This window comes from Colletotrichum fioriniae, assembly GCF_027942845.1.
Source record: "Colletotrichum fioriniae strain IMI 355084 chromosome Unknown scaffold_21, whole genome shotgun sequence".
In the NCBI taxonomy this organism is placed as follows: Eukaryota; Fungi; Ascomycota; class Sordariomycetes; order Glomerellales; family Glomerellaceae; genus Colletotrichum; species Colletotrichum fioriniae.
The window spans coordinates 268,145-294,986 of NW_027076857.1; the positions used below are offsets into that span (position 1 = coordinate 268,145).

At 53.9% G+C, this 26,842-nt stretch overlaps 4 protein-coding genes across 4 annotated transcripts; 3 read left to right on the top strand and 1 right to left on the bottom strand.

The window, feature by feature from the left end:
• Window positions 1–1,827: 1,827 nt before the first annotated feature.
• Window positions 1,828–6,678, top strand: N0V96_012120 (uncharacterized protein; the record flags this gene model as incomplete). Its single annotated transcript, XM_053198447.2, has 1 exon — window positions 1,828–6,678. The coding sequence occupies one exon, from the start codon at window positions 1,828–1,830 to the stop codon at window positions 6,676–6,678; it is 4,851 nt and encodes a 1,616-aa protein (XP_053044101.2).
• Window positions 6,679–11,727: 5,049 nt separating this feature from the next.
• On the top strand, window positions 11,728–14,566 carry ATG13 (autophagy protein 13; the record flags this gene model as incomplete). The annotated part of the gene is made up of 3 exons (XM_065759509.1): window positions 11,728–11,859; window positions 11,925–12,026; window positions 12,098–14,566. The coding sequence occupies 3 exons, from the start codon at window positions 11,728–11,730 to the stop codon at window positions 14,564–14,566; spliced, it is 2,703 nt and encodes a 900-aa protein (XP_065611892.1).
• Window positions 14,567–16,907: 2,341 nt separating this feature from the next.
• On the top strand, window positions 16,908–19,350 carry HSE1 (ESCRT-0 subunit protein hse1; the record flags this gene model as incomplete). Its single annotated transcript, XM_065759510.1, has 7 exons — window positions 16,908–16,950; window positions 17,025–17,185; window positions 17,281–18,060; window positions 18,117–18,189; window positions 18,245–18,493; window positions 18,552–19,174; window positions 19,198–19,350. 7 exons carry the CDS (start codon window positions 16,908–16,910, stop codon window positions 19,348–19,350), a joined length of 2,082 nt encoding a protein of 693 aa, XP_065611893.1.
• Window positions 19,351–20,080: 730 nt separating this feature from the next.
• On the bottom strand, window positions 20,081–26,193 carry N0V96_012123 (uncharacterized protein; the record flags this gene model as incomplete). Its single annotated transcript, XM_053198450.2, has 4 exons — window positions 20,081–20,461; window positions 20,533–23,502; window positions 24,210–25,861; window positions 25,959–26,193. The coding sequence occupies 4 exons, from the start codon at window positions 26,191–26,193 to the stop codon at window positions 20,081–20,083; spliced, it is 5,238 nt and encodes a 1,745-aa protein (XP_053044104.2).
• Between the last annotated feature and the right edge of the window lie 649 nt (window positions 26,194–26,842).

A 26,842-nucleotide genomic window follows, 5' to 3' on the forward strand; every position in this document is an offset into this window, starting at 1 on the left:
GGGGTAAAGAAAGATCCCCCCCAGGTCCCCAGAACGTCCCAAAAAGCCACGGCAGCTGTGTCATCCATGCCGAGATGCATCTGGCAATGCGACGGTGAGACAGATTTCATGTGCCGTCTATTGCCGAGATTCGGGCGACAATTCCGACTCAAATGCGACGTTCTTTACATACATAGATTTCATCACCTTACTTTTCACTGCTAGACTTGCCAGATATCGTCGGTTCGAAACTAACATTGAAGAAGATCGTTAACACTAGACACAAGAGTGAATCAACGCACCAAATTGCCTGCTCAAATAGACCAAACCGAACACTGCTACTTGGAGTATTGAATCTGAATAAGGCAAGTCATGGCGATGGAAATGGATGCTTTCGCAGAATAATACTCTCCATATGCTTGAGATTACCAAAAACTCAAGGTACAGGTGACCGGCATAGGTTGCCAATAACTGAGGGTAAGCTCATTGTGCCTTACCTAAGTGCTTCGGTATCTTCCTCAGTAGCACTACAAGGTAAGGAAGCAGATAGCATTCGGTAATATGCAAGCCTGCCGAATGAGGCACTCACTGGTAAGCGGCTCATCGTGTGCAGCCCGAATGCGATCCCGGCGTTTCGAGGGCAGTGAGGCCGCAGGCGGGGTGCAGCAGCTGGGGGGGGATAGCTCCCCACCTAATAACGGCCTTAGATAAGCACGCAACGTGCACCTCCGGTCTTGAGTGTAATTGTTTCGTTTCCATGACCAAGGAGAACTCGGGCAAGTATCCGCGGTATTTCGTTGCTTTGCGCGAGTGAAGACTGATTCTACGGATATATATAGTGAACATTCCTCCAACAGCTCTTTGAGTATACGCAACCTTCTCCGAGAGACCTCAATACGCAAATATGTGTACATTTTAAATGCGAACCTAGATTACCTACGGAGTAGACTTGGGTGATATGCCGAGGTAGGTAGACATACCTAGATCGAGGATGTTTGGAAAAGTGATAAACGCCTTGGGGGTTGCACGCTAATAAACTACTCTACATCAAGGTGCGAATTGAGTAAAACCAGGCTGACATGTACTCATCACCATGACTTGAGTTCTTCAGGATAACATACGTACGGAATATAGTAGAAAGATTTCCTGTGACTTGGTCAACGTGCCAGGACCAGCATGTCTCATCTCCCACGCAGTGCACCGCTTGCCCGCTAGCCACCCCACCTGAAGCGACAAACCAGAAGCTTGTCTGGCCTGCAACCAGAGCACAAGCTCCCAGCTTCAAGTCCGATTGGCTGCGCTATAACGCACCAAGGTGCCTGTCACCCACGCTGCATGCCCCCGTGGAGCCGGGAAATCGCGGCGCGGCGGGCTCTGACGCGCACAACTGGCGACTTGAGGTGAATACCTTCAATTTCCATCGCCAACCCCACCCCCGATTCACATCTCTTCGCGAGCAACGATTCTCCTACAACCATCGTCCTCATCCCATCTTTCGACTACCCCGAACTATCCAGGAATCAACACCAAAACTCGTAGACCCGCGACACCGTTCATCGAACCAGATACCCTCGCCACTCGACTACTACTACGCTATCGTAGCTGAGAGTCACAAGCTCAACGACCAAGTGGCAACTTCGATAAACCCCTCTCTCTCAACTCTAGGGCTTTGTAACCTCACAACACCCCCCGCGCACCGTTTGGCCATCTTCGAACCGTACCGATCCAATACCTACGATTCCGCTCTTCTCGCGCTCGGAATCGCACCTTTAAACAAGCCGTGATCCCAGAGACTCACAGCGAGGTGCTATCCAAGTGCTGGAAGGGTCCCTTGCTTACCATCTGCCCATGAGTCACCTACTTTGGAAATATTACTGGGAAAACGATGTCGACAGGTTTCGGCGTCTACTGGTCCCGGCCGGTCACACGGCGCAAACTGCAACAAGGAGCCCGGGCATAGGTGCTGGACCCCTTGGGAGCAGTCCCGGACAATACGGAACTTCTCCCCGGAACGTTAAACAACGCAAATCCTCCGCCGTCGGTTTCGGTCCAGCCGGATCAAAGAATGCCAACAATGCTCTCGGAAAGGCTGAGATCAACAGTCGTGATCATGCTGGCCTCACAGTACTTCTCCGCGCTGCTTCCTCGACAGATTCGGCCGCCATCCTCTTCGTCCAGGCCCTGCTCGACCACCCCTCGATCGATTTATACGTGCAAGACCCCGAGAGTGGCTGGAACGCTCTTCACCGAGCACTCTACTGTGGAAACATCGCTATTGCTCGTCTGTTGCTTGAACGCGAGCGTAAGATTCTCACGGAACAGACCCTCGGAGTCTCGGTCGCCAAGGCTGGGCAGTTGATCAAGACTAAAGACCGCGAGGGCAACAGTCCTTTTGATCTCTACAACTCAACCATTGCTGTTCGAACACTGGGAGGCTCTGGGGACCCCAACGACTCCGACATTGACTCGGATACAGACAGCAGTTCGGACGGAGGTCAGGCATTGATGAGATCAGTCACTGCACTAGATGGCGCAGCGGAAGGGGAGGAGATCTTCGTTTTTGGAAGCAACCGCAACATCTCACTTGGTGTGGGCGACGAAGACGACCGGCAGTATCCCGAGAGGATCAATCTTAAGCGGCCGGATCAACTTATCCGCAGATTCTACCAAGAGTACCTGGAGAAGACCAAAACTGTGTCTCATGGTTCCAGACTGTCAGAGGAAGCTGTGGACCTGGAAGAGATTCCAGCCCTCATCCGCAATCGGCCTTTGCGGATTCACGATGCTGTCCTCTCAAAGCTGCATACCGCCATCTTGACAACTGACCCAGTTTCGAACTTGTACATTTGCGGTGTTGGCCGAGGCGGGCGACTTGGGCTAGGCGACGAAAACACTCAATATCGCTTCGTGCCGGTACAAGGTGGCCTCACCGACAAGAAGGTGGTGCAAGTCGCACTTGGCCAGAACCACACTATGGCTGTTACAGACACTGGCGAGCTATGGACCTGGGGCTCCAACAGCAACTCCCAGCTAGGATATGGCTTGCCGCCGCCCGCCAGACAAGACGAAGAACCGATGAGCACGACCCCACGACAAGTGTTTGGGACACTCAAGAAGGAGGTGATTCTGGGCATCGCAGCGTCAACCGTGCATTCGGTTGCCCATACCTCTTCGTCACTGTTCTGCTGGGGAAAGAACCTCGGCCAGCTGGCGCTGATGGATGCGGATTCGAGATCCTTGGAAGTCCAACAAACTCCCCGAAAAGTCGCAGCTTCGCTCTTCTCTTCGCCCATCGCCGCAGTCTCCGCTGTTGATAAAGCAACTACCGTTTTGCTAGCCGACAGCACCGTCTGCGTCTTCACGAGTTACGGTTACAATTTTGTCAAGTTTCCTTCCCCTGACGTCTTTGTAAACCACCAATTTACCACATCCATGTCGACGAGGTACAGTACAGCGCGGAATCAGGTCAGCCGCATCACATCTGGCGGCGAAACGATTGCGGCTGTCACTACAAGGGGCGATCTTTTCACCATGGCACTGATCCACAAGTCGGATGCGACTACGACGGCAACTTCCACGACAAACCCAGCCAAGATCAAGGGTGCCGTCACGACACCACAATGTGTGTGGAATGCTCGGAAGGATGGTGTCAAGTCCGTCAGCGTTGGTGAACACGGCGCTGTGATCATCTGCACAGAGTCCGGAGCCGTTTGGCGTCGTATTAAGCGCGCTAAAGCAAAGGATGCTGCCACCCCGGGGTCAGCAGACATCAAGAGAAAGGACTTCAAATTCCAGCGTGTACCGAGTGTCACCAATGCTGTTGCTGTGCGAAGCTCCACGTTTGGTGCATTCGCGGCAATTCGCAAGGATTGCGATGTCATGAAGGAACAGATTAGCATCAACGAGCAGTCGCTCTGGGAGGACTTTGCCTCCCTCTTCGCTCTACGAGACTTCCAGGCATCGACGCCCAGTGCTGGCGACAAAGACACAATCGGTTTCTGGAAGGCCGAGGAACTGAAGTATCGGATAGGGGAACTGCCGTACGAACTCCTCAAGTCCGTGGATCTGGAGCGTGACTTACGACAATTCCTCCTGATGTACCCGAATTCAGACATTGACATGGAGCTCCGCACCTCATCATATCCGGATATCAAGATTCCGGTGCACTCATGGATCTTGACGGCTCGAAGTTCTGTTCTGCAAAGTTTGCTCAGCGACTATCGCAATGGCGACCTGGGGGAGATCCCGCAAGTGCTGAGCCTAGAAGAGGGAGGTGGGAGGACGATCATCACCCTCGAATCGGTAGACCTGCTGTCTTTGGTGAATTTGGCCGTTTATCTTTATGATGACACCGTCGTCCCGGCATGGAATCACACTCGCCAAGCACCCGCTCTAGCCCACAGGTACCGCCAGGTTCGGAATGAGCTCATGAAGCTTGCGACGAAGCTTGACATGCTGAAGTTAGAGTCGGCTGTACGTTTGCAGACAACTGCGGAAAAGTCACTGGACAAGGACTTTTTCAAAGCCATTCAGGACCTCAGGTACTTTGAGGACGCGGATGCTCTTGTTGAGCTCGACGGCGAAGAGGTGCCGGTCCACAGCCAGTTGCTGCGCCAGCGATGCGAGTTCTTCGAAGGCCTGTTCCATGGGCGAGCCGGCGGCATGTGGCTTGCTGGCCGTCGCGATGAACTAGACAAGGAAGAACTTGTCCGGGTGGATTTGAGTCATTGTGATCCTGAGGCGTTCCAATATGTCTTGCGATACCTCTACGCAGACGTTGGAACGGAACTTTTCAACCAGACCACATCAGCCAACATTGACGACTTCTCTGACCTGGTAATGGGCGTCATGAGTATCGCGAACGAACTCATGCTAGATCGGTTGTCCCAGATCTGCCAATACGTCATTGCACGTTTCGCCAATGCTCGAAATATCGCCTTGCTGCTTAACGAGATCAGCGCATGCTCCGTCACGGAGTTCAAAGATGCCGGGCTGGAGTACATTTGTCTGCAGATGGAAGCTGTGCTGGAAAACCACTTCTTGGATGACCTGGAAGAAGATCTTTTGAAGGAGTTGGATAACGTTGTTCGGGAAAATCAACTGGCTCGCTATCCTTTCGCCAGAAGCGGACGGGCCGAGCTGCTCTTGTTCGAGAAAGATCCTGATCTGGCTCTCGATATTGACGAGGAACGCCGTCGAAGAGTGCGCGAGATGGCTTTCCGGACTACACAACGAGACGACGAAAAGAAGATTTCGTCATCCTTCAAGACGAAATTCGGCAGCCTTGAAGACTTGTCCGGCGTCACGTCTCCCAGCTTGGACAAATCTCGGCGCAAGTCCAAGACTGGTCGCAACGAGCCATTTAGTCCTAGCCTCAGACCCAAGGAATCTCAAGCCGATCTGATGTTCAACATGGATGATGAGGGACCTCCTACTCTAGGTAGCCCTACAGTGTCACCCACGCAAAGGGCTGCTGAGGCCAAGAGCCAGCCCGAATTGGACCGGATTCCCTCGCTCTCTAGCCCCTGGAAAGACACCAAAGTCCAGGCAGGCTCGCCACAATACCCAGTGCAAAGCCCACCGATGGGTTCATCCGCTCATCTCGGCATGAGTCCTTCGCCGACAGACTCACGTGGGCCGACTGCCCAAAGATCAGGCAGCCCATGGGCGGCGGCGGCATTCCCAACCCAAAAGATGGACTTGCGTCGGGTTCTGACGGAGACGCCAACAAAATCTGCCTTGTCCGCCGGCATTGCCGCGCAAAAGAGCAAAGAGGCGTCGCCCAAGCCCGCACAACCCAAGGTATCGCAAAAGGAGCGAAAGAAGCAGCAGCTAGCCCAGGCCGCTGCTCAGGCGGCTCTCGACGCTGAGGTCTCACAGCCGAAAGCGGCCTGGGACAAGGATGCAGCTGGCAACAAACCTGCCCCCTGGAAGCCTGTCACGAGTGGGCCCAAGACGTCGTCGAAAGATACGCTGGCCAAGGACTCGGCCAAACCAGTATCACCACTAGGGGACAATCCAAGCTCGAAGCCACTGCTCTCTGTCGAGAGCTCTGCGAGATCTGCACCGCGGAGAGCAGCGTCACCGGATACGCGGTTCCCGGGCCAATCCCGCGTCACCAGCTCCTCTCCTGCTGTAGCCGGCGCCTCGACAAGTCAACCCGCATCGTCGAAGCCGCTGGTGCCGCACTCCAAATCCTACATCACGCCCGCGAACAAGGCCGAGCCCATTTTAGGATTGAGTATGGCAGACATCATCGGCCAGCAGAAGCGGGAGCAGGAGATTGTCAAGGAAGCCGTGGCCAAGAGGTCGATGCAGGAGATCCAGCAGGAGCAGGAGTTCCAGGAGTGGTGGGACCAGGAGACACGGCGGGTGCAGGAGGAAGAGGCGAGGCGGGAGACCAAGGATAAGGCGGCGAGGGAGGGCAGGGCACAGAAGGACGGCGGCGGCAGCAGCAGCAAAAGAGGGCGTCGGGGCCGGGGTGTCGCCAAGGGTAAAGCAACCGGTGGCGCTCCTCTGGGCCAAGAACATGGTGGTGCTGCTGCCGCCGCCAGCAACGCCAGTAACGTTGATACCGGAGGGTTCCCACCACCGGCCAAGACGTCCGGCGGTCCGGCGAATAACTCCAGAGGGCGCGGTCACCGTAACCGGGGGAGAGGTGGCAAAGTATCGGCATCCGCAGCGCCATCTACATTGTGATTTCTGCTTCTTGTTTAAACTGATATTCCAGGCGTTTCATGGTGTCATGGAGCCCGAAAAATCTCGAGGCATGGTTTTACGTTTGCGAAACACGGAAATTGGGTTGTCTATTTTGCATTAGCATTGGCGGACACAACTTTGTGTGGTTACCAAATTGCTTTCCGCTTGGTCCCAATAGACGAAATGAGAAGACAGATGGACGGAAAGAGAGAGAGAGAGAGAGAGAGACACACACACAAGAGAGAAAGAAAAAGAGACTTCTTCACTCCTACATGCTACACCCACTACCGCCCACCGCTTCCAAAGATTTTGAGAAACTTGCACGATTCAGGTTCTCGTTGACCGTTGAGCGCTAAAAGAATTGGCTTGTACCGGACTCGTCCTTTTGCCGGATGGGAGGTGATACCTACCATGTGACCGGTGGGGGAGCGAAGAAGAAACGTTGCCAAGAACGGTTTACTCCGGACTACCTAAGGTGAGAAGCAGAAGGCCCTCCGTCCGTCCGCATCGGTGATTTTACCACGATACCGTGCCCGCTTTCTCTTCCGATATACAGTCTCACAGAGCGTATCTGTACGCAAATGTAAAAAAGGGGGGACACGCACGAGTGGTACTGTCGGGAGATGGGTCCGATCTGCAGACGCCGGTTCGGATGCAGCGTGCCACTGTGCCAGAACCAAAAGTCACCATGAGTTGCGTGGTGTGTGATGCGTTGTGGTGCGCGGTTGACTTGCCTTACGTTGGACGGGTGCGGGGAGTAGGAAGGGGAGGAGGAGGAGTGGGGCCCGGGCCGGAGCATGGTCTTATCGTTATCTGCAGATATCACGAGTCGGGCGGCAGTGGCACTGATAATGGCAATGGCAACCAACCTGAAGCACCAAAGGCGATGGTGGTGATGCTGATAAGGGGGCTGGCTGCCAGGCTGGCTGATGGATGTGCAGGTTGCTAGTTCATTGGCGATCGGTGCGATGACTCGTTTGCCCGGGGAAAGGTTGCTTGCTGCTTGGCTGCTCGATTTGGGATTGCCGCACATGCCGCCAGGGGTGCGGATCACGACAACACTGACAGGCAACGAAGCGGCAAGCCAGATGGAGTAGGTCGTTCGGGGTTTGCCTTGCCACGCTTGCCTACCTTGGTATATGGGCGAGAGATCGATCTCTCGGACGGTGCCATTTATCGGAGCTGCTGGAGGCTGGATCCGGCGCGTTACAAAGTTGCCGCCCGTGAAGAGACGACGATAAGAGAGGCGGGTACTCTGTCAGTCCCGAGCCTGTAAACAAGATTGGGGGTTCCCAAAGAAAAGAAAGGAAGACGAACTGAGCGCTACGGTGACGGGAGAAGGATTCCCGGGATCAACCGAGGACTGGGCGAGCCGAGTGCTTAGGCATTGTTAGTGTTGGCTACCGGCGTATAAGCCTGCGTACCTTGGACCCTGCCATTTATCCGGCCTTTCAAAGTTGTCTTTGCCCATCGTGGACTCAGGCGAGGGAAACGTTGGTGACCTTGTTGACCTCGACGTTCACTTGATGGACACAAGGGGTTGGTTGGGTTCTCAGCCGCAGAGGCGCCATGGGGACGGGGGGCAGGGTGGTTGCTAACACTAACAGTGCCTTGACAGTCGCAGACAAGGGACATGGCGATAAATCGAAGTGATGAGGGCGCTTGGATGACCCAGCCTGGATGCCAGCTGTCAGCGGGCACCAGTATGCGCTTGGATCCAACCCCAATTCTTCTCATTATAGGGACTGTGCCAAAACCTGCGGTGCAAGTCAACAAGTCAACAAACAAGCACCGCTGCGGCCGAGAGAAGCGGCCCTGAAGCAAGGCAGGGAAGAACAGAGACAAGCGAGACTGACAACCTAACAGAAAGTCAACGAGAGTCGAGACACAAATCGGCAGAGGCAAGGGAAGAGTATTCGTAGAGTGGAAGTGACTTAGCAGAGCCGCCCGCCACCCCTTACCTACCCCGTCATTTCTGCCCCAGAACCCAGCGGTCATGCATGGGGTGGAGTTGAGGCCATTCTAAGGTCCGGGCTTGGTACGGAGTAGGGTCGCGGCGCTGCCTATTCCCCATCCAGGACCTTTTTGCATATTGGAGGCGGCGACCCGGAGGACTTTCAGGACTCAAGAGTCAAGATGTGAGAGCCAATCCCGGTGGACTTGATTGCCTGGCCACTCCGTATCGGGGCAAGTGTCTGTATGACTGTGAGGTGCAGTCCCTGGCGCGCCCCATACATGATACATGCGACTGGCGATGGCTTGCTCAAGTTGGCGAGTGGTAGCCTAGGGGAAGACGAAGTTGAGCCTCGGCGTCTAGGCTGGGGATGGTTGACCGTCGACCGTTGGAGGTGGAATTGTAGTCAGAGATGGAGTCATGGCAATTTGAGGACGATGATGGTGACTCTGAATCGGAAGGGAATCCGTGCCACCCCTTCTCCTCTTTCTTTTTTTGTCCTCCTTTCTTCTTTTCTGCATTTTTTTTTTTTTGGATCTTGCTTGTTGACATTTATTGATACGTCGATACCATCAGTTCAGCTGTGGGTAATCAATCGAGCCCAGGGAAGCAACACAAAGACTTTCAATGGCTGAATGAGGAGCATGCAGGAAGCAATTTAAAAGAGGGAAGTGGAAGAATGGGAGTCTTCACCCCACGGCCACTGTCACACAATGGAAAGGCCGGGTGCTATGCATCTTGACGAACGGTGCAAGTGCAACCAGGCATGGTAAGGTACTTTGGCCATGTACTCCGTAAGGTGCTTTAGAGAACATCAGGGTGCTTGTGCTTGTATGTCACCATGTCACTACGTAGGTACCTTACTTAAGGTACCTTAGGTAGGTAGGTTCGTACACTTGCAGTCGTGCCTGAGGAAATAGAAGGCAACACTCACAAGTTCACCACGGCCTAGAACTTCATAACGCTCATCATCAGTCAATGGAAGACGGCAAGTCACGACAATACCTACCAACTTACCTTGCCTCAAGGTACTACAAGCAACAACACCTGCAGCAACTTCAAACCCCAGCTATGTTCCGTCCCATCCCATCCCATCCTGTTCAAGTCAACCTAACGGATCGATGCATGCACGGGTGTGTGTGTCTTGGTCCACCGCCCATCACAGATGCAGCCCCATCAAGCCCATACATGCTCCCCCTGTTACTGCTCCATGCTCTGCCCCATGCCCAAGCCCTCCTAAGGTACTTCGTACTACGTATCTTACACTACGTACCCTACAGGCGACTGGCCTAACCCCCATGCTGCGGCTACTGGCTGCTGTTGGCCTGTTACTCCTTCCCATGCGCATCCAATGGCTCTGAAGCTGCCCGGCCCACGGATACTTCCACTGTCCAGGCTGTTAGCAGCATGCCGGGGCGGATGCGCTGCCGCTGCAGGACCCAGACCAGCCGGTGCCAGCTCCTCTCCTGCCCCCTACCTCTACCCTAGGTACCCTGTCACTCCTCTCTCTCTCTACCTACCTGTCTCTGTGAGTCCATGTCCCTATCACTGAGGAATGAGTCTCTCCAAGTCACTACCAAGCTGCTTCTCTCTGTACGGAGTATCCAGTAAGGTAGGTACTTCGTTGCTTGTGTGCTTATCCACACACTCAGACAGCTCCATGTCATCGGCTGCTCAGTGTCTCTCCCTTCCCATCTCTCTTCCATCATCCTCTGCCTCCCGTACCTTGCCTCTAAACCTGCTCTATTACCTCTCGCCCTCCCTCACTTTATGTCTCTCTTTCCTGATTACCCAGCAACTGCTCAGACAACAATCCCTTTGTCTTTGCCTAGCTTACCTTAACGTACCTTATCTACTTCTTCTTGTCCTCTTTGCATCATCGCCTCTGGTCCTTGCGCCTTATCGCCCATTCTGACACTAAATCTCCGTCCCTTCTCTCCAAAGTACTCACCACAACCATATCCCCATCATCGCTCTTCTACACTTTCCCTCGCTCTCTTCGAGTCAGCATATCCCCCCGTCTGATCTTTCTGCTGTGCCTGTTTCTTCTTCTGTGCCGTCCTCAGCCTCCCCTGCCTCTTCACTAGGTACGAACGCATCGACAAGTATACACCGCCTTACTTGCTCGCCTGAATTACAGTCCATTCTGCTGGCCCACCCAGGTGACTCGATGACGGAAGGGTACTTGTCGACGATCACGAGGCTCAACAACCATTGAGCGGATGACACCAGCGCCGATAACCTCCGACTCGACCACCACAGGACCGCAACTCCGCACATCGCCGTCTATTCTTCTCTGATTTCCTCCCTTTTCTTGGGATTCGGAAAACCACACAAGCCGCGCATTTTGGAGCGGCTCGTTTGCGTCGTTGTTGGAGGACGTACTCAGGAAGTCGCTTTCCCTACTTGGCGAAAGCTTCCCCTCCGTCACCACAGCTTCTCGTTTCGACTTTCCTACTCTGTACCGCACGCAACCGAGAGCCATGGTCCAAGGCAGCGCTTAGCTTGTACATTTCGCCCTCGCCCTCGTTCTACGGTTCTGCAGTCATCTAGCCCGGCTCCATAACGCCCTTGGCCTGCTTGTGCGATATCGCTTCTCACCATTCGCCGCCCGTCTCCACGTTGACTTTGTCGCCTTGCCTGTCGTTGCCTGCGACATTGCGCGGCTTTCCAAAAGGCTAGCCACAACTACTTTCTCTCCGCCCGCTCTAAGAGTTCTCCTCCTCCGACCGGCCGATTTTCTCCTCGCTGTGCGCTCGAAGACTGAGGCTATCGAGGCGTTCCACTCCCTTTTGCAGTTGTCATGAAGGATGGATGAGCAGGTTCGGTACCACCCCAACTTCGATATCGCGAATACCCTCTCCCGCGCCGCCTAGAACTTCCTCTACGAATTCGCAACACACAACTCGTCACTGTCTTCCCGAAGCTTAGCCTACCCCGGCGGCTGCTTCTGATCAATCTTGTTCTAGACTTGCCCTTGGGGCCGCAATCCGCCAGACAAGATGCATCAGCAAGCTCGACCCGCCCCACGGGTCTCTTCCCCCGCTTCTGCGCCCCAGACGAATCCCACAAGAACGAACAATCCGAGAGAAGGAATGCTTGGTACACGCGAAAGAGCTAGCTCGGGGGCGTCTGGTCGCGATTCTGCCGCAGCGTCACCCACCATCGAGACCCCTCCAGGTTCCGTTTCGGCAGATGCAGTCAAGAAGTTGGATCAGATAATTCAGGTGTGTACTACGGGACAGAGGTCAAAAGGTGCCGCAGCCAAGATCTGCCACTAACTTGAGTGCAGAACTTCCACACCAAAGCTGCATCACTGGTGTTGCAATCGCGTTTGAACCTGAAGCCCATATATACGGCTCGTGGCTCCGGGAACAAGAAGCTAAACAAATGGGTGAGTGCTGGCTCGTTTGCAACCTCTGGTATCGCTTGCAGAGCAGGGTACTGACGCCTGTGCCTCCTTAGTTTCAAATCGAGACGGAAGAATTCGACGACTTCAAAGAGGAGCTTCGTATTTGGCGCAACTGTGGTAGCTTCGAGAACAAGCCTATGCCCCTCATCATCGAAACCTATCTCGATACATCACGTTTAACCCCTAGTCAGAGCCTGGTTATTGTGGACGAAAATGGTAAAAGATGGGACGTGATGGAAGCTCTCAATTCATCCGATTCGAGCGATGACGGCCGCTCTCTGCCCACAAAGAGGAATACGGAGGTGATACTCGAAAGATGGCGCATCGAACTAAAGACATTTCCCACATCCGACCCGGATGACTTTGGCCCTATACTGCCAACCATCTACAAAAAGAGCATCGTCTTCTTTCGGTCTCTCTTCGTTGCAACTAGGATTCTTCCTGCTTGGAAATTCTCTCAAGCATCTGCAACAAAAGGCGTTCATCCTTCATTGGAACCCCGTTGTCGTGTCCGAACCGGCGAACTAGACACCGGCGGCATCGACCGGCTTAGGCATCCGTTGTACGACGGTCGCCCGGATGTCGTAACTGACTACGTTTTTGGCGACTTGGAGGTACCGGTTGGTCGCTTCTATGCATCAGTCACTTACAGAAATGAGTGTAACTTCAGAGTGGACGATTCGGAGGCATTGTTAAGCTCGCGATTCATGGGCGTTGATGAGAACTTCTTCAAGCCATCACTGCCTCAGCGGACATCAAGCACCCGACGAAACGACCCCGAGGTGGGTTCTCTTCCGTCTCACCGAAGGAGTAGGACTCTTGCAGATATGCACCAGACGTATGGCAGTCTCTCAACCTTTCACGGGGAGGGAGCTTTGGGCACCAGTCCTATATCAGCTCTCAAGGCTGTGAAGCCCCCTGGGTCTGATACAAGCTCTCCGCCTGGGTCTGCTCCCACAAGCAATGAGCTGAACCCACCAAACTCATTACCCGTCACTGGCCTCGCAACAAGGTCTTCAATGAAGGGCTTCAGTAGCAGCGGCCGACGTCCGTCCGTCTCATTCCAGCCATTCAAGGCTGGGTCATTGTCTGGATCCCCCGTCCCTCGAACTCTCGATTCCGAATCTCCGGCATCTCCCATCTCACGCGCGGCGGCACTCAATGCTCTTACACAACCTCGCAATCGGACGTCACTGACAGCAGGAATGCCTGCCACCCTCCGAGGTGGCCCTCCACCGGCAGAAACAACCGTAGTAGGCTCGCCTCGGCCATCTTCGACAAGTCGGTACAGCAGCAGTTTTACTCATCGCAAAGGACGCTTATCATTTGGTGGCGCTAGCAAAGCCGGCGATGATGAGCAAGGCAGCAGCGGTCGACAAAGCCTATCCTCGTCAGTGGCCCAGCCAGGATCAGGTCTCCTGGCAGAAGCGAGTGCAGGCGGCAGCTCCGGATCGCTTCAAACAGACGACGATCAGATCTCAGAATTCTTGAAAGCGCTAGATAGCAAAAAGACGCTCAAGAGCTTTGAGTCTGGCAAGAAGGGCGAGGGCGCGACGAACCGAACAGTCGCACAGCTTTCAAGGTTCCACCTCATGAAGGAGTCGAACCAGGCGCTGACGGACTCGATGACCTCGTCAATGCAAATGCAGCGCTCCTCAAGCTCATCCAGTCGACAGCTGTCCAATGTGCCAAGCATGGCTGCGCCAGCGTCAGTATCCGTTTCGTCCTCGCCCGGCAAGCCTCTCTCTCCTCACACCCCTCATACGCCTGCTGTCCCCTCACGATTGAGCGAGAACTCGATCATCAACTACAACATAAGCCAGCCGCGAAGCGACCGCACCAATCCTAGTGCAGAGAATACACAGATGCCTAGAGAGGATACCATCACCCAGGATGGGACCACTGCCATTGACATACCCATCTCTCCCAGAATCGGCACCCACCCTAGACGGTCAAGCTCGGTGGCACAGCAGAACAGGGCCATGGCCGACGATGAAGACGGTGACTTGGCTTTCGCCGCCAATCGCAGCATCAGCTTGGGGGCGGAGGATCGCGAGCCGCCCACGCTCAGCATGCTGTTGGGAAGACAGACAGAAGCCGAGTCAGCGTCTCGTCGAGCAGCGGGCTCGCTGCAGCCGACAGCAGATATCCCATCATCAGGTTCGGCGGAGATGATGAGGCAGGGCTCATCAGAAGGATCTAAACCTCCAGGTGGACTGATGGCAGTCGCGCCATCCAGTTCGCCATTTGGCAGGCGTCGGTACGCTGGCATGGCATCCACTGGAGGACGAGGCCAGACGCCTCCTCAGTCGTCCAGGGGAAGCTTTACGGGGTCCATTGGACGGTACGGGCGCGGCGAGAATGACTTGATGGACGAAGAGCCGCTCCTTTTCGATATGTCAGAAATGGATGCGCAGTCGCGGAGAAGTCTGGAGGAGGGCCGAGGTGGCGGAAACATTGGTTCTGGATCTGGCAGTCGAGCCGATTTTGAACCTCGCGGTATCAGTCGAAGGGGATGGTGAGCAAGGTGCTCTCAGTGACGACGAGGAACGGCTTCACAAGCAACATTGCCGAAGGTAGCCAGGAAGCGCATCAGGCCCATCTCTTTCACTGGGTTATACTTGGGCTGAATGACACGAGCGCTTTTTTCCTCTCTTTCTCTCTCTCTCTTTCTCTTTTTCATACGCCTACAAGGCTTAGGAAGACCTGCGGACAGGTCCAGCAGAAAGGCATCATCGAAACGGTCTTTGATTTTTACTTCTCTTCTCCCGTTTTCAGATATATATCAACGGGTTGGAGAGATGGGTTCATGGCGTTGGATGGAATCGGAATGGCCAAGACAATTCCCAGTGCCGGCAGAGACGGCAGGGAGCACCTTGGGGAACCAAGGACAGAGTACAGACACGATAGAGAATGCACAAAGACTGGCATGCATATACGCATTACTCCTGAGTCCCAAGTACTAGGTATCCGCCATTGCACGAGCTTAAGCTTAGAACCTGAAGAAGGATAGTGCAGATCCAGGGGTGCCAGACGTTTGAATGTGGCTTGACGTCGTTGCTAGTCCCGTTGGTTGGCAAGTTGTTTCCGTGTTGGGTTCCCTGCAGGCTGTGATGGTGTGGCGCACGCAAGACTGACGTTGTGTTGTATGCTGGGGATTTGGTTTAATATCTCATCATCCTGTTTTTCCTTCTCTTTTGCTCTTTGCTACCACCTTTATGCCTCTTGTGACGAAGAGATGTGGTCACCAAAGTACCTTACAGTGTGGACTATCTCGGGGGCTATGTGGCTATTGTCGAGAAGTGAAGGGCAGCGACTGTGAATGAAGACTAATATGATGCATGGGTATTTGAGGTAAGGTAGATTAAGAAGAAGAGATTTGTAGCTATTTTAGGCAGCGGGTTTGAAGATGCTTCATTATAGACTAAAAAAGAGGCTAAGGTAAAATAGACGCAACAAACCGTGAAGCGTAGTGGAGCAAAGCGAGGACGATGGTCGTTTCGACCTCAAGAAGGCAGGTCAGGGCTCGCAGACGGATCAGGATCCGTTAGAATTAATTTGAATCGAAGACACCATCGTCGCCATTGGGCAGCGAAAGAAGAGGAACCCGTGCAAGGCAACAAAAGATCCAAAGGCCCACGCGGTTGGTTACGCATGCTTTTGGCCGTCTCTCCTCCACATCGTGGCGGTGCAGCAGTTGCCAGTAGGTAGTAGATGGGGACTGTTTGAGTGAGGTGTCTTTAGTGTTTGCTGCCAGACCGCGGGTGACAGAGGAGCAAGTCCGCGTAATTCATGGGCGAAACGAGCTCAGCCCCCCTGTTGGATTTTCCTGAGGTACCCATGGAGTAACTTGCAAAGCTACCTTACCTAGGTAGGTCGTGATGACGAAGGGGGTCTCTTTCGGGCTCTCCAAGGCGCACTTTGTTGGTGGCACCGCAGCACCTTACCTTACACTGAGGTGAGGTATGTCACTCTCCAGCTGTAAATGTATGCAACGGGTACATCCCCCGCACATCAAGAAAGCTGAAGAAAAGAGAAGCTCACACTTGGGCTCGTGGTGAACGGGACTAGTGGTCCGGACCCTGTGACAGCCCATGGCGGCATGGCCACCTCCCAGAGCCCAGGTGCCAAATGCCAGCTGGAGGCGTGCCAGGTTTCCCTGTGACCTTGTTCCCCAAGCCTCAAGGCAATACCCGACCTCACCTTGCTTGCCTGAATAGGTACCTTGCCTTCTACGGAGTATTGCCTTCAGGTCCCGTACTTTACCTTAGCGACGGATACATGCTGCCGACTGACCTTGCATTAGGTATTAGTTGCTTACTTTGGTTTCCACCCAGAGGTTGAAGACGACAACTGCAAGATTCTGAGTGTGCCTCAGCACTTACGTACTCACGTACCCGTCACTGATTACCTCAACCTTGGCGACCTTATCCATCACCTTCCTTTCCCTCGGGTTCACGCTTCGCCTCAGCACACACCTACACACCCGCGCGACATACCCACCTCATCGAGACGTCCCTCTCCCCAAACACACACCCACGACCTTCAACTCCGCCAACCCAGGCTCCAAGAACCTCTAACCTCCAACCTACACGATTCGGCCAACCTTCGAGCGCACGCCTTTCACTCTGTCGTGCACTCCTGATCCCGCACTCGACATTGCAACCCATCGCATTGCATACGCGGAGCCCGACGACAACTTGCACCTCGCCTGACGTAGTTAACCGCTTTGCCCGCTCCAGGCATCTTCTTGCCACAAGCGCACCCACAATATCTCCAAACCACTCGAAACAAGCAAGACAGCTTCTTGATTTCACCCATTACTACACAGCAACCGCAGCGGCTCACAGCTTTTAACCCAACATGTTTCGAGCTGCCGCAGCTGGTCCCTTTGACGAGGGCGTCGGTATGTGTGCAGCCTTGCGTATCAAACGCCATCGCTGGCCAACCTCGCTAACCTGTCCCTTTTGCGTCATCTAGCCAAGGCCACCGACGAGAACCTCACGTCCGAAGACTGGGGAGCTATCATCGAGGTCTGCGACCGCGTAGGCAGCGATGCAAATGGTCCCAAAGAGGTTGTACAGGCAATGATCAAGCGTCTCGCCCATCGCAATGCCAATGTCCAGCTCTATACCCTCGAAGTGAGTTGCACCCTCTCCTCTCCGGCCCGCCGTTACCGCGCCCATCCTGGTATACTGAACCTGTCGCTGACCTTGCTCTTCTTCCTGCGCAACAGCTTGCGAATGCCCTCAGCCAGAACTGTGGCAAGAACATGCACCGCGAGCTCTCAAGCCGAGCCTTCACTGACGCCATGTTGAAACTCGCAAACGACCGCAATACCCACACTCAGGTCAAGGCCAAGATTCTCGAGCGCATGAAGGAGTGGTCCGATATGTTTAGCAAGGACCCCGATCTCGGCATCATGTACGACGCGTACTTCCGTCTCAAGCAGAACAACCCGACTTTGCAGGCCCCTTCGGCGCCCCAGAAGACTGGTCTGACCGACCTGGATCGTCAGAAGGAGGATGACGAGCTTCAGATGGCTTTGAAGTTGTCGCTGCAAGAAGAGGAGAAGAAGAAGGCGCCTGCCGAGTCCAGCGCCGGTCCATCCTCTTCCGCCGCCGCCGCTGGATCCTCGACACACGCTGCTGCACAGCCCCAAGCTCACTCTACACCAGTGCCTGCTGGCACGACAGCTGCCACCGTGTCAAGGGTGCGAGCACTATATGATTTCGTTCCTTCCGAGCCGGGTGAGCTCGAGTTCAAGAAGGGCGATGTTATTGCAGTCCTCGAGTCGGTTTACAAGGATTGGTGGCGGGGCTCTCTCAAGGGGAAGACGGGAATTTTTCCCCTTAACTATGTTGAGAAGCTCACAGATCCCACCCCCGATGAGCTGGCACGTGAGGCGCAGATGGAGGCCGAGGTGTTTGCAGAGATCAAGAACGTCGAGAAGCTGCTCACACTATTGAGCACGTCCAACACGGCGCCGAGAGAAGAGGATAACGAGGAGATATCGGTAGGTCCTACGAGTGCCACCTCAGCCCGACCCGGTACTGACAAGTAGGTAAACAGAAGCTCTACCACCAAACGCTAGCCATCAGGCCGAAGCTGATCAAGCTCATTGAGAAGTACTCCCAGAAGAAGGGTCAGAGATGCTCCACTCACTTGCCTCTGCTGCTTATACTGACCAAGACATGCAGATGACTTTACACAGCTGAATGAGAAGTTCATCAAGGCTCGCCGCGACTACGAGTCTCTTTTGGAATCATCCATGTCGCATCCTCCTCAGCCTAGTTACCACCAGTATGCCATGAGACCTGGTCCCGGCGGGTACCCAGGCGGACCGGGGGCGGGGTATCCTCCGCAGGGTCCTCCTCAAGGCCCTCCCCAGGGCCCTCCTCACCAACAGCAGCAGCAGGAGCAGAGATACTATACTCCAGCACCCCAAGGTGAACTACCTTGATTGCCTTCTTCCAAGCGCACCAAGTTTAACTAGTTTGTACATAGAACAACCCCAATACCCTCAGTCTACGCCCTCGCCGAACTTCCAGCGTCCGGCACAGGCAACGCCTGCTCCTTTCTACGTAGCCGGTGCAGAGGTCCCTTCAGCACCGCCTCACAACCAACCGCAACAGTACCCCCCGCGTGACCAACGTATTCCTTCCACGGGCAAGGCACAGGTGCCGCCGATTAACACCTCGTCACCACCACCGGCCAACACGTATTCCGCATATTCTGTGCCTCCCAATCAAGGAAGGCCACAGAGCACTTACGGCCCCCAGGAGCTGGCAACCTCTGTCTACGACTCACCCATTGCTACCCATAACCCGAGCTCTGCTGCAACATATACATCCTCCGTGTATTCCCAAGACGATTACAACAACGGTAGCCCCGTTGTAGGTAACTCGACTGTTCCAGCACCTTCATCCTTCCAACCATCAGCACCACCAGCCGGGCAACCCTCACAACCACCTCAACAGCCGCCGCAACAACACCAGCAGCCACAGTACCAGAGCTATCAGCCACCAGGAGCTCAGGGGCAAGACAACTACGTCAGTGCCCCTACTCAGGCACCGCCGCCTGTGCCGACTGGAGCGGCTCCGCCTATCCCAGGTGCCGGCCGTTCTGAAGTGATGACACCGCCGCCCTGCAGCCTGGCGGCGCGGCCTACGATGCTAGAAATAGCCTTCCGAGCCAAGGACCATCACAGCCGCAGTACAGGGCGTATGTTCCGCCCGGCGGTGGTGCCGATGGGCCGAGCGCACCGCCCGCTGCGGACTACTATCGACAGAGTGGCGTTTACTAGACACGAGAACTGGGGAGTGGCGGTCTTGACATCAGGTAGATGAGGTGGCCAGTTTGGTTGGAGGCCATCCTATTGGACGGAGTACATTCGATATTTTTAATGACTTTTTTTATCTTTCGAATGTGTCTGGGAGGTATCTTGGGCATTGACAGCCGCCCCTCGGCCATGCAAAGTTGTGTAGCAATCAGTCAATCGCATTGGTTGAATTCAGGATGACAACGGTCAATTTTTTTGAGACTTGCAAAGGCCGTACAGAGGGCATCATACCCGGCATGGCGGGGTAGTTTGTCGGTTGCGAGGAGGGAAAACTACCGTAGTGAAAGTAGGAAGCAGGGAAAGGCGGAAAGAAGGGTGAATAATAGTCGAATCTGTACACTACCTTGTCTCGTCATTGGTGTGTTCCTTGCTCCCATTATTCATTCGCTATTATTCCAGTCGCGTGTGGCCCAGTAAGTTGAAGCAAGAGAAGGTAGTCAGTTGAAGCAGTTCTTGTTCAAGCGTATGTCCATCTTCAGTTCTGTTTCTATCATCGTATCGTGAGAAGAAGAAGAAGAATCCTGTAACGCCAATGGTCCTGGGCTCTATGGATGAAGCCGCCATTTACAAATGTCGTACAACTCCCTAAAACGCACACTGCCTCCCACCTCATTATAACAAAAAATGACTCGCTTTCTACTCCTTAACATTGCCCATCAGGATAAGATCAGGAAGAAAGGATAAAAAGGGGGTTTCACCACCGCCGACCAAACATCTCGTGCTCAGGCTTCTTGGCCTTCTTCTTCCCCGCAACCAAGCTGGACTCGGGAGACCCTTGCCTGCTTGTTCTCGCCGAGGTAACTTGGGAGGACGACGGGTCGGGATAAGCGTCGCCAAGGCCGGCAGGCGCCTGAGAAGCATCGCGCCGGAACAGGTCCATAATCTCCTTGAATCCAAGCTTGAAGGCGTCCTTCTTCATGCCACCCTCAATGGCCGTCTCGGCGAGGAGTCGTTTCTTGTCCTGCAGCGCGAGAATGCGCTCCTCCACCGTGTTCTCCACGGTGAGCTTGTAGACGATGACATCGACCGTCTGCGTAAGGCGGTGCACTCGGTCGATGGCTTGTTCCTCGACAAACTAGAAAAAGATGGATGATTAGCACGCTGGGAAAACATCTGTCTTGATAGAAAACGCTGGGAAAGACTTACAGGATTCCAGAAAGGCTCTAAAATAATGACACGAGTCGCCGCAGTCAAGTTGAGACCCAAGCTACCGCACTTGAGACTGCAGAGAAGAATGCGCGTGTTCTTGTCATTGCGAAGACGGTCCAGACTAGCCTCACGCTCGTCGTTCTTCATGCTGCCGTCGTACCGAGTGAACTTGAGCCCATCCTTGCGGAAGAAAGGCTCGACGAGGTCCATCATGGACGTAAATTGCGAAAAGACAATGAACTTGTGCTTGCGGGCCTCCTTGTGTAGGATCTGCATCATTTCGCGAATCTTGGCTGAGGCCAGAACCTTGGACGCCTTGCCCGCAGGATCGTAGTCGGTGTCCTTGTCGGAATGCAGCTCCGACTCGTCTACACCCGTATCTTCTTCCGAATCAGTGTCGGAGTCCGAAACGCGCGACTGCGAAGATCTGAGCTTCTCCTCCTTGACTTGCGACGCTATCGCTCCTATTGAAAGGAGGCTGTCGTCGGAAACGTCACTCTGGTCAACACCCTGATCGTTCTTATCCTCATCATCCTTTACGACAAAGCTGTCGAGCTGGCTGTCGTCATCTTCATCTTCGGAATCGTGCTTGGAATCATTCGCACTAATCCACTCGCCACCTCCTTCGGCATTCTCATCCTCTTCGCCGCCGGCCTTGCCCATCCGCAACTGGCCCTGCTGATCCCCGGGTACGAGCCAGCTGCCGTCTGCCTCCTCATCATCACTGTCGACGACGACGTTTCTGTTTCTGGGCCTCCTGGCCTTGGGTTTATACGGTGTTTCTTCTTCTGCATCCCCTCCCAAGGATTTCCGCACCACCTTCTTGACACTGCTCTTCTGCTTCTTTTGTTTCTTTGACTTCGGCGTCTCGTGCTCATTGAAATACGCCAGGTCTTCGCGACACTCCTGGCAGGTGTCTTTACCGCTATTGGCTACGTCCCGCGGCAACTCACGACCGCAGACGTCACATTGCCTTGAGACTATGCCCATTCCGCCAAACATTTCAGCAAGAGAGTCGATGTCTCCGCGCGCGGTCTTTGGGGCGGCATCAGATAACGCTTCCCTGTCCTTTTCGAGCTTGCCTTCAAGCAGCTTTGGATGGTTGCAAGCCTGTCTGAGCCGCAGGAGCAGAACCAAGGCATTAGCATAGTTGATCTTTCCCTGAAGCATTTGCTCGATGCTCTTGTCGGCTCGAGCTTCCAGTCTGGTATAGAAGCGACGCTCTGCTGGGGAAAACTTTGTGGCAACTGTGACGACCTTGCGCTCCGTGACTTTGAAGCCAGTGGTGGACTTCTCGCCTTCCTTGGTTGGCTTGCCGCCAGGGTTGAGGGCACCATCTTCCTTGAGAATCTCCTTCGTGCGCCGCTTCATGAAGCATCGCAGAAGACTGTGAAGCCGGCCAATTGCCACATGGCCCTGGCCATTCTTGAGAGGCTTCTCGATCTGCTCTTTCCATTCCTTGAGATTATCGTATGGCTTGATACGGAGGAACTTGATGAGGGACTGCAGCTCCTCCAAGTTGTTCTGCATTGGGGTTCCTGACAGGCACCATCGATACTCCGAACGCAGGGCGTAACAGGCTTTTGTCGACTTGGCGTTGCGGTTCTTGATTGTATGTGCCTCGTCAAGCACAACTCGCCACCAATGGAGGCCGAAAGCGCCTGCTTTGACACCCTTCTCATCTTCGGAGGAGTGACCCCATTCGGAAACCAAGACTTGGTAGGTTGTGACTACGACGTCGTACAATGCGAGGTCCTTAAAATTCTTCGTACGTTGAGGTCCATGATGAACACAAACCTTGAGCCCGTGCGACTTGGTCACCTTCTCTTTGATCTCCGCCTCCCACTGCCTGATCAATGCAAGAGGCGCGACCACAAGTGTTGTCTTCTCGATACCGCTGAAGTGCTTCTTCCAGCCCGCTTCGTCCTTATTGGGTTTTTGGTTGCTGAGTATCAGGGAAATGGTCTGAAGAGTCTTGCCGAGACCCATGTCGTCCGCCAGAATGCCACCCTTGGGTACCTTGCCCTTCTTCACCGGGCCGAGTTCGCGACCTCGCATCCACTCCACGCCTTCAATCTGGTGAGGCAGGAGCTTCACTTTGAGACCCTCCACAGTACCATCATTCACGGCTTCGCCTTTCTCCTTTTCTTCACCCTCGTCCTCTGATTCCATTCCGCCTTCCAATAAAGCCTTCAGATCGGACGATGCCTTCGCAGGGTCTGTCCAGAACTCATTTTCTCCAAAGATTGTGGTGGGTCTAAAGGTCGAGGGGTTGGCGTCGGGGCCTATGGAGCTATACAATGTGGGTGGCTCAGGTTTCCTGTCTTGGTAGAGAGGGACTGATGGAACAGACATCTGCTGAGGTCGGTGATGTTCTGGGCGTGATCTCCTCTCGTTGAAGATGCCTGTTGCCTTCTGCTTAAGAGAGGACAGAATCTTGGTAGGATGACCAAAAACAGGCTGTGAAGACGAAGAATGAAATGGATCGTGACGTTTGACATCCGAGAAGAATGACTCCAACGCATCGGAGTGCAGTATGGACTGCTCGTGTTGCGAGCTTGATTCGCTCTCCTTCGAAACTGGTCGAGGAGGCGGCTTGAAGTCGTTGCGGGATATTTCGACCAGATCAGGACTCGTTTGGCGATAGGCTGGAGGGTTGCGCCTCGCAGACGAATTCGGGATCGCTGCGGGCGCTTTTGACTTTGGTGTTGTTGACAAGCGCATGGAACCGACTTGGGCGGCAAGATCTTCGGGGTCGAAGGAAGCTGAGTCCCGACTTTCGGCTCGTGAAAGCAAGTGTGCGGCACCACGGGATTCCTTGCTCGGGTTGCCCGTCTTTGGAAGCTCGTGGCTGGTTGATGATTGTGAATCATCGTTGGGATTGACCGGGCGCAAAGGGCCTCTGGCCGGATTCCTTTGGTTGACCATGACTGTGTAGCGCAGCTGCGGCCTGTCTTCGTGATTGTTCTCGGGATGCAGTTTTTGTCCGCAATAAGATGGAGGGAGGTCGGGGGATCTCTCAGAGGAAATCGTGTTTCGAGGCTGAAAGGAGAAATTCGCGCCTGGTTTTCTGTAGTTTCGACGTAAAGGTGTCAGTTGGATGTTGGACTCTTGGAGGGGTAAATTCAGAGAGAAAAACAGAAAAGAAGGGGGGAGAAAAACAAGCGAATGTGGGTTGTACCAACTTCAAAAAAATTTCATGAGGGGGATCGATGTAGCGCCAGGACTCTTAGTAGACTCGGTGATAGTCGCCCTTTTTGTAGTGGAATGGCTGATCGCGTTCAGGAAGCTCAAAATGTGTAAATAGATGCGATTGTTGGGGATAGTGCCGAATTGTGAACGGGATGTGACAGCCGTTGGTACCACCTACTTAGCAATGACATAACTCTCCCCAGCAACGGGCAGGCAACGAACGCAACGCCACAATGTACCTTGAGCGTGGGACAACTGCTTGTGCGACAGTGCACTGACACACTACCTGATAGACAGTGCAGAGTTCTAGCCCGCACTCCCAGCCACTTTCCTTCACCGAGTCTCACCGAGGCAAGTATATACCACAGTGTGCCATTACAGGCTACACCTTACAAGGCCAACAAGCAATTGATTTTCTTTCGTCTAGTTCAGAGGCATTTCTATTGTCTAGATGGGGTATCAGTGTATGGATCAAAACCAACACGCTTTTTCGTCTCCGTTCGAGCCCTCAAACGCTCTTCTCCAGTAAGCCCTGTCGTCGATGATTCCTCCAAGAAGAAGTTCAGGATATGGTCGTGCATCGTGAGATGCGGTGCCTGTTGGAATTCTTGCAAACTGGTGAGTCGAATCAGCATCTCCATGAGAGACAAAGAAGTGACGACAGCATAGAATGGTGACCTCGCCGCGAACGAATCCGAACTGCTCAGCGAATGCTTTGCTAATTCTTGCGAGAAGGCCTGCGTCGGTGCAGGTGATCTCACGCTTCTACTAAATGGGGATGACTGCACAGATAGATTCTGGATCTGTGCCATGAGTCTCGAGTCCAGCGAACTGCGAGAGTTTCGCAGGGCTGGTCTGGGAGATCCTCTTGCCGAAGTAGGCGTTGCCAACCTTGGTAAGCTAGGTAGCTGGTCACCATCATCTTCATCTTCGGTATCGCTGCTGTCCGACTCATCCTCTTCGAAAACCTCTAGAGCAATCCATTCCGGATCCAAGTGGCTCGGGAAGTTTCTGCGAGGCTGATTAACAGGAGGCCTGGGCGGTTCTTGAGTCGTGTCCAACGCTGCACTCTCTTCCCGAAGCTGTCTATCGATATCATCCTGCTCATCTATGTCTTCTGACTCGCTACCAGCCTTAAAAGCTGTCGGTGAGTCCGGTTCGTCCTGAAAAGACATCATTTCCTCTTGAGTCTTGAGAGGTGGCTTGGCGAGGACGTCCCGTTTCAGCAGCAAGACAGGATTGTTTTCGCCATCGTCACTGCCAATATTGAGAATCCGGCCAGTATCGGCGTAGAAGATCCTTGATATTTGATAGATCGGTATAGACTCACGAATACCCGCCCGCACGATGTCGTCATATGAAGCATCGTCAGCGTCCAAGTCGTCATGAGCTCGCCCATCGTCTAGGTCCTCAATAATTTCCAAATGGTAGGCATACTCGTTGCGCGGGCCAATGCCGAAAGGATTTGAACCATAAAACCTTGATTCGTCAAAATCTTGATCTTTGGGCGTTTTCGGTCGAAAGCCTTCTTCGGAGTCGAAGACATGGTCCATAGGTGTTCGACAGAGTCGTACCCTGGCTTTGTGCATAACTTCTTGCCACAACGGCTTGCGGTCCCCCTCTCCAACACCGTAAGGTTGCGCGCCATCGCCGAAGGAGCCTTTTTGAGGTGTTTGCGGGTTTCCAGCATGCTTGCTTCCCTCAGCAGGCTTTGAGGAGTGACCGAGGAACAGCATGTAGATCGACAGTGTGAAGATTGGTCCGATCTGTACCGGGCGAGTAGGATCGACGGCGAATTGACTATCGCCATAGGTGAGGAAGGTTCCTGCTTGTGAGAACCGCGAAGGGGATATGTGAGGAGACATGGCAGAATTGAGACTCTCTCCTGATGCTGATATGGCCATATGCAAAAGGGGGATATCATTATCCAGCTGGGCCAAGAGATCTTTCATGTCCTTGATGATTGCTTTCAGTTCTTCGAATTGCCTCTCAGAGTCGAAACTTTGTCGTGAAGACCCTCGTGATGCTTCACCAGCTTGAGCTGCTTGTTCTACCCGACGACCTAGGGCTACAATATCTCGACGAAGACTCTTGGCCAGAGGAAGGGCTGACTCCAAGAAGGCGTTTCCTCTGCCTGATCTGAGAGATTGTCAGCAAACAGGTCTTGATTTCTCGTCGAGGGAATCATTGATGATGTACTTGAACTCTATGAGATCTATTGCAGGAGAGACGATCTGTCAGCGGGGTCAGCATGTGCAGACCTGGTCTCGGAAGCTGGATTCTTGCCTTGATTTTGCTGTCCAGTCTCTTCTGGAGTTTCTTGATATCGGAACGAACAGTTCGATCGTCGACAGTCTTCATAAGGCGAGAGCACTGGGAAAAGGCATAGGTTGAGGTCAAGGCAATGCCTGACCTAATGGCCATGTTCATTGCCTGGGCTCCCAGCTTCGCAAGTAAGGCGTCCATGACTGTTCAGTTCCCATGCTGGTATGGAGAAGGGCAGATCTGGAGTTGAGTCTCTAGCCAGCAAGATGGGTTGATGTGTAGACTGCAATGCGAAAGTGAGAACAAAGAAAGGAACCCCTGCAGATGGTGATGAATGAATCGACCAGGAGACCTGAGGCAGGTTGCCATAGGTGAATCTCAAAAAAGACGGGATCGCATCTCAAAGCCTTAGCAGTCAGTCCATGGAAGCCCTGTAAGGACGGGACGTTAAGGTAGCTATACCCACTGACCGCTGTACCTTGCCAACTGGGCTGCATTGGGTAGAAGGGATCCATAACACAGTGCGAAGACCATTACCATCCCCGCGCTTCTCACGTGCCCAGGCGAGGGGCAAGAACTGATTTAGCGGCGCAGATTACCCCTCATTGGCTACGTACCTCTGAGTTGCTGCCAGATGAGGACAGTGCGGTGTCCAGCCAAAAGTCGAGGCAGCAACCCCGCCAAGTGGTGGGGCCCGCACTTCAAAACGTTCGTCAGGTCTCTACGCTAGCAGACACAGAGCCGCTGCGTTATATCATTGAAAAAATTGACAAGGCCGGGAAAAGCTTCTAGAAATCTGACCTGAGATTCTACTAGAGGCAGAACAGGACTATTTTCTTTGGAAATTCAG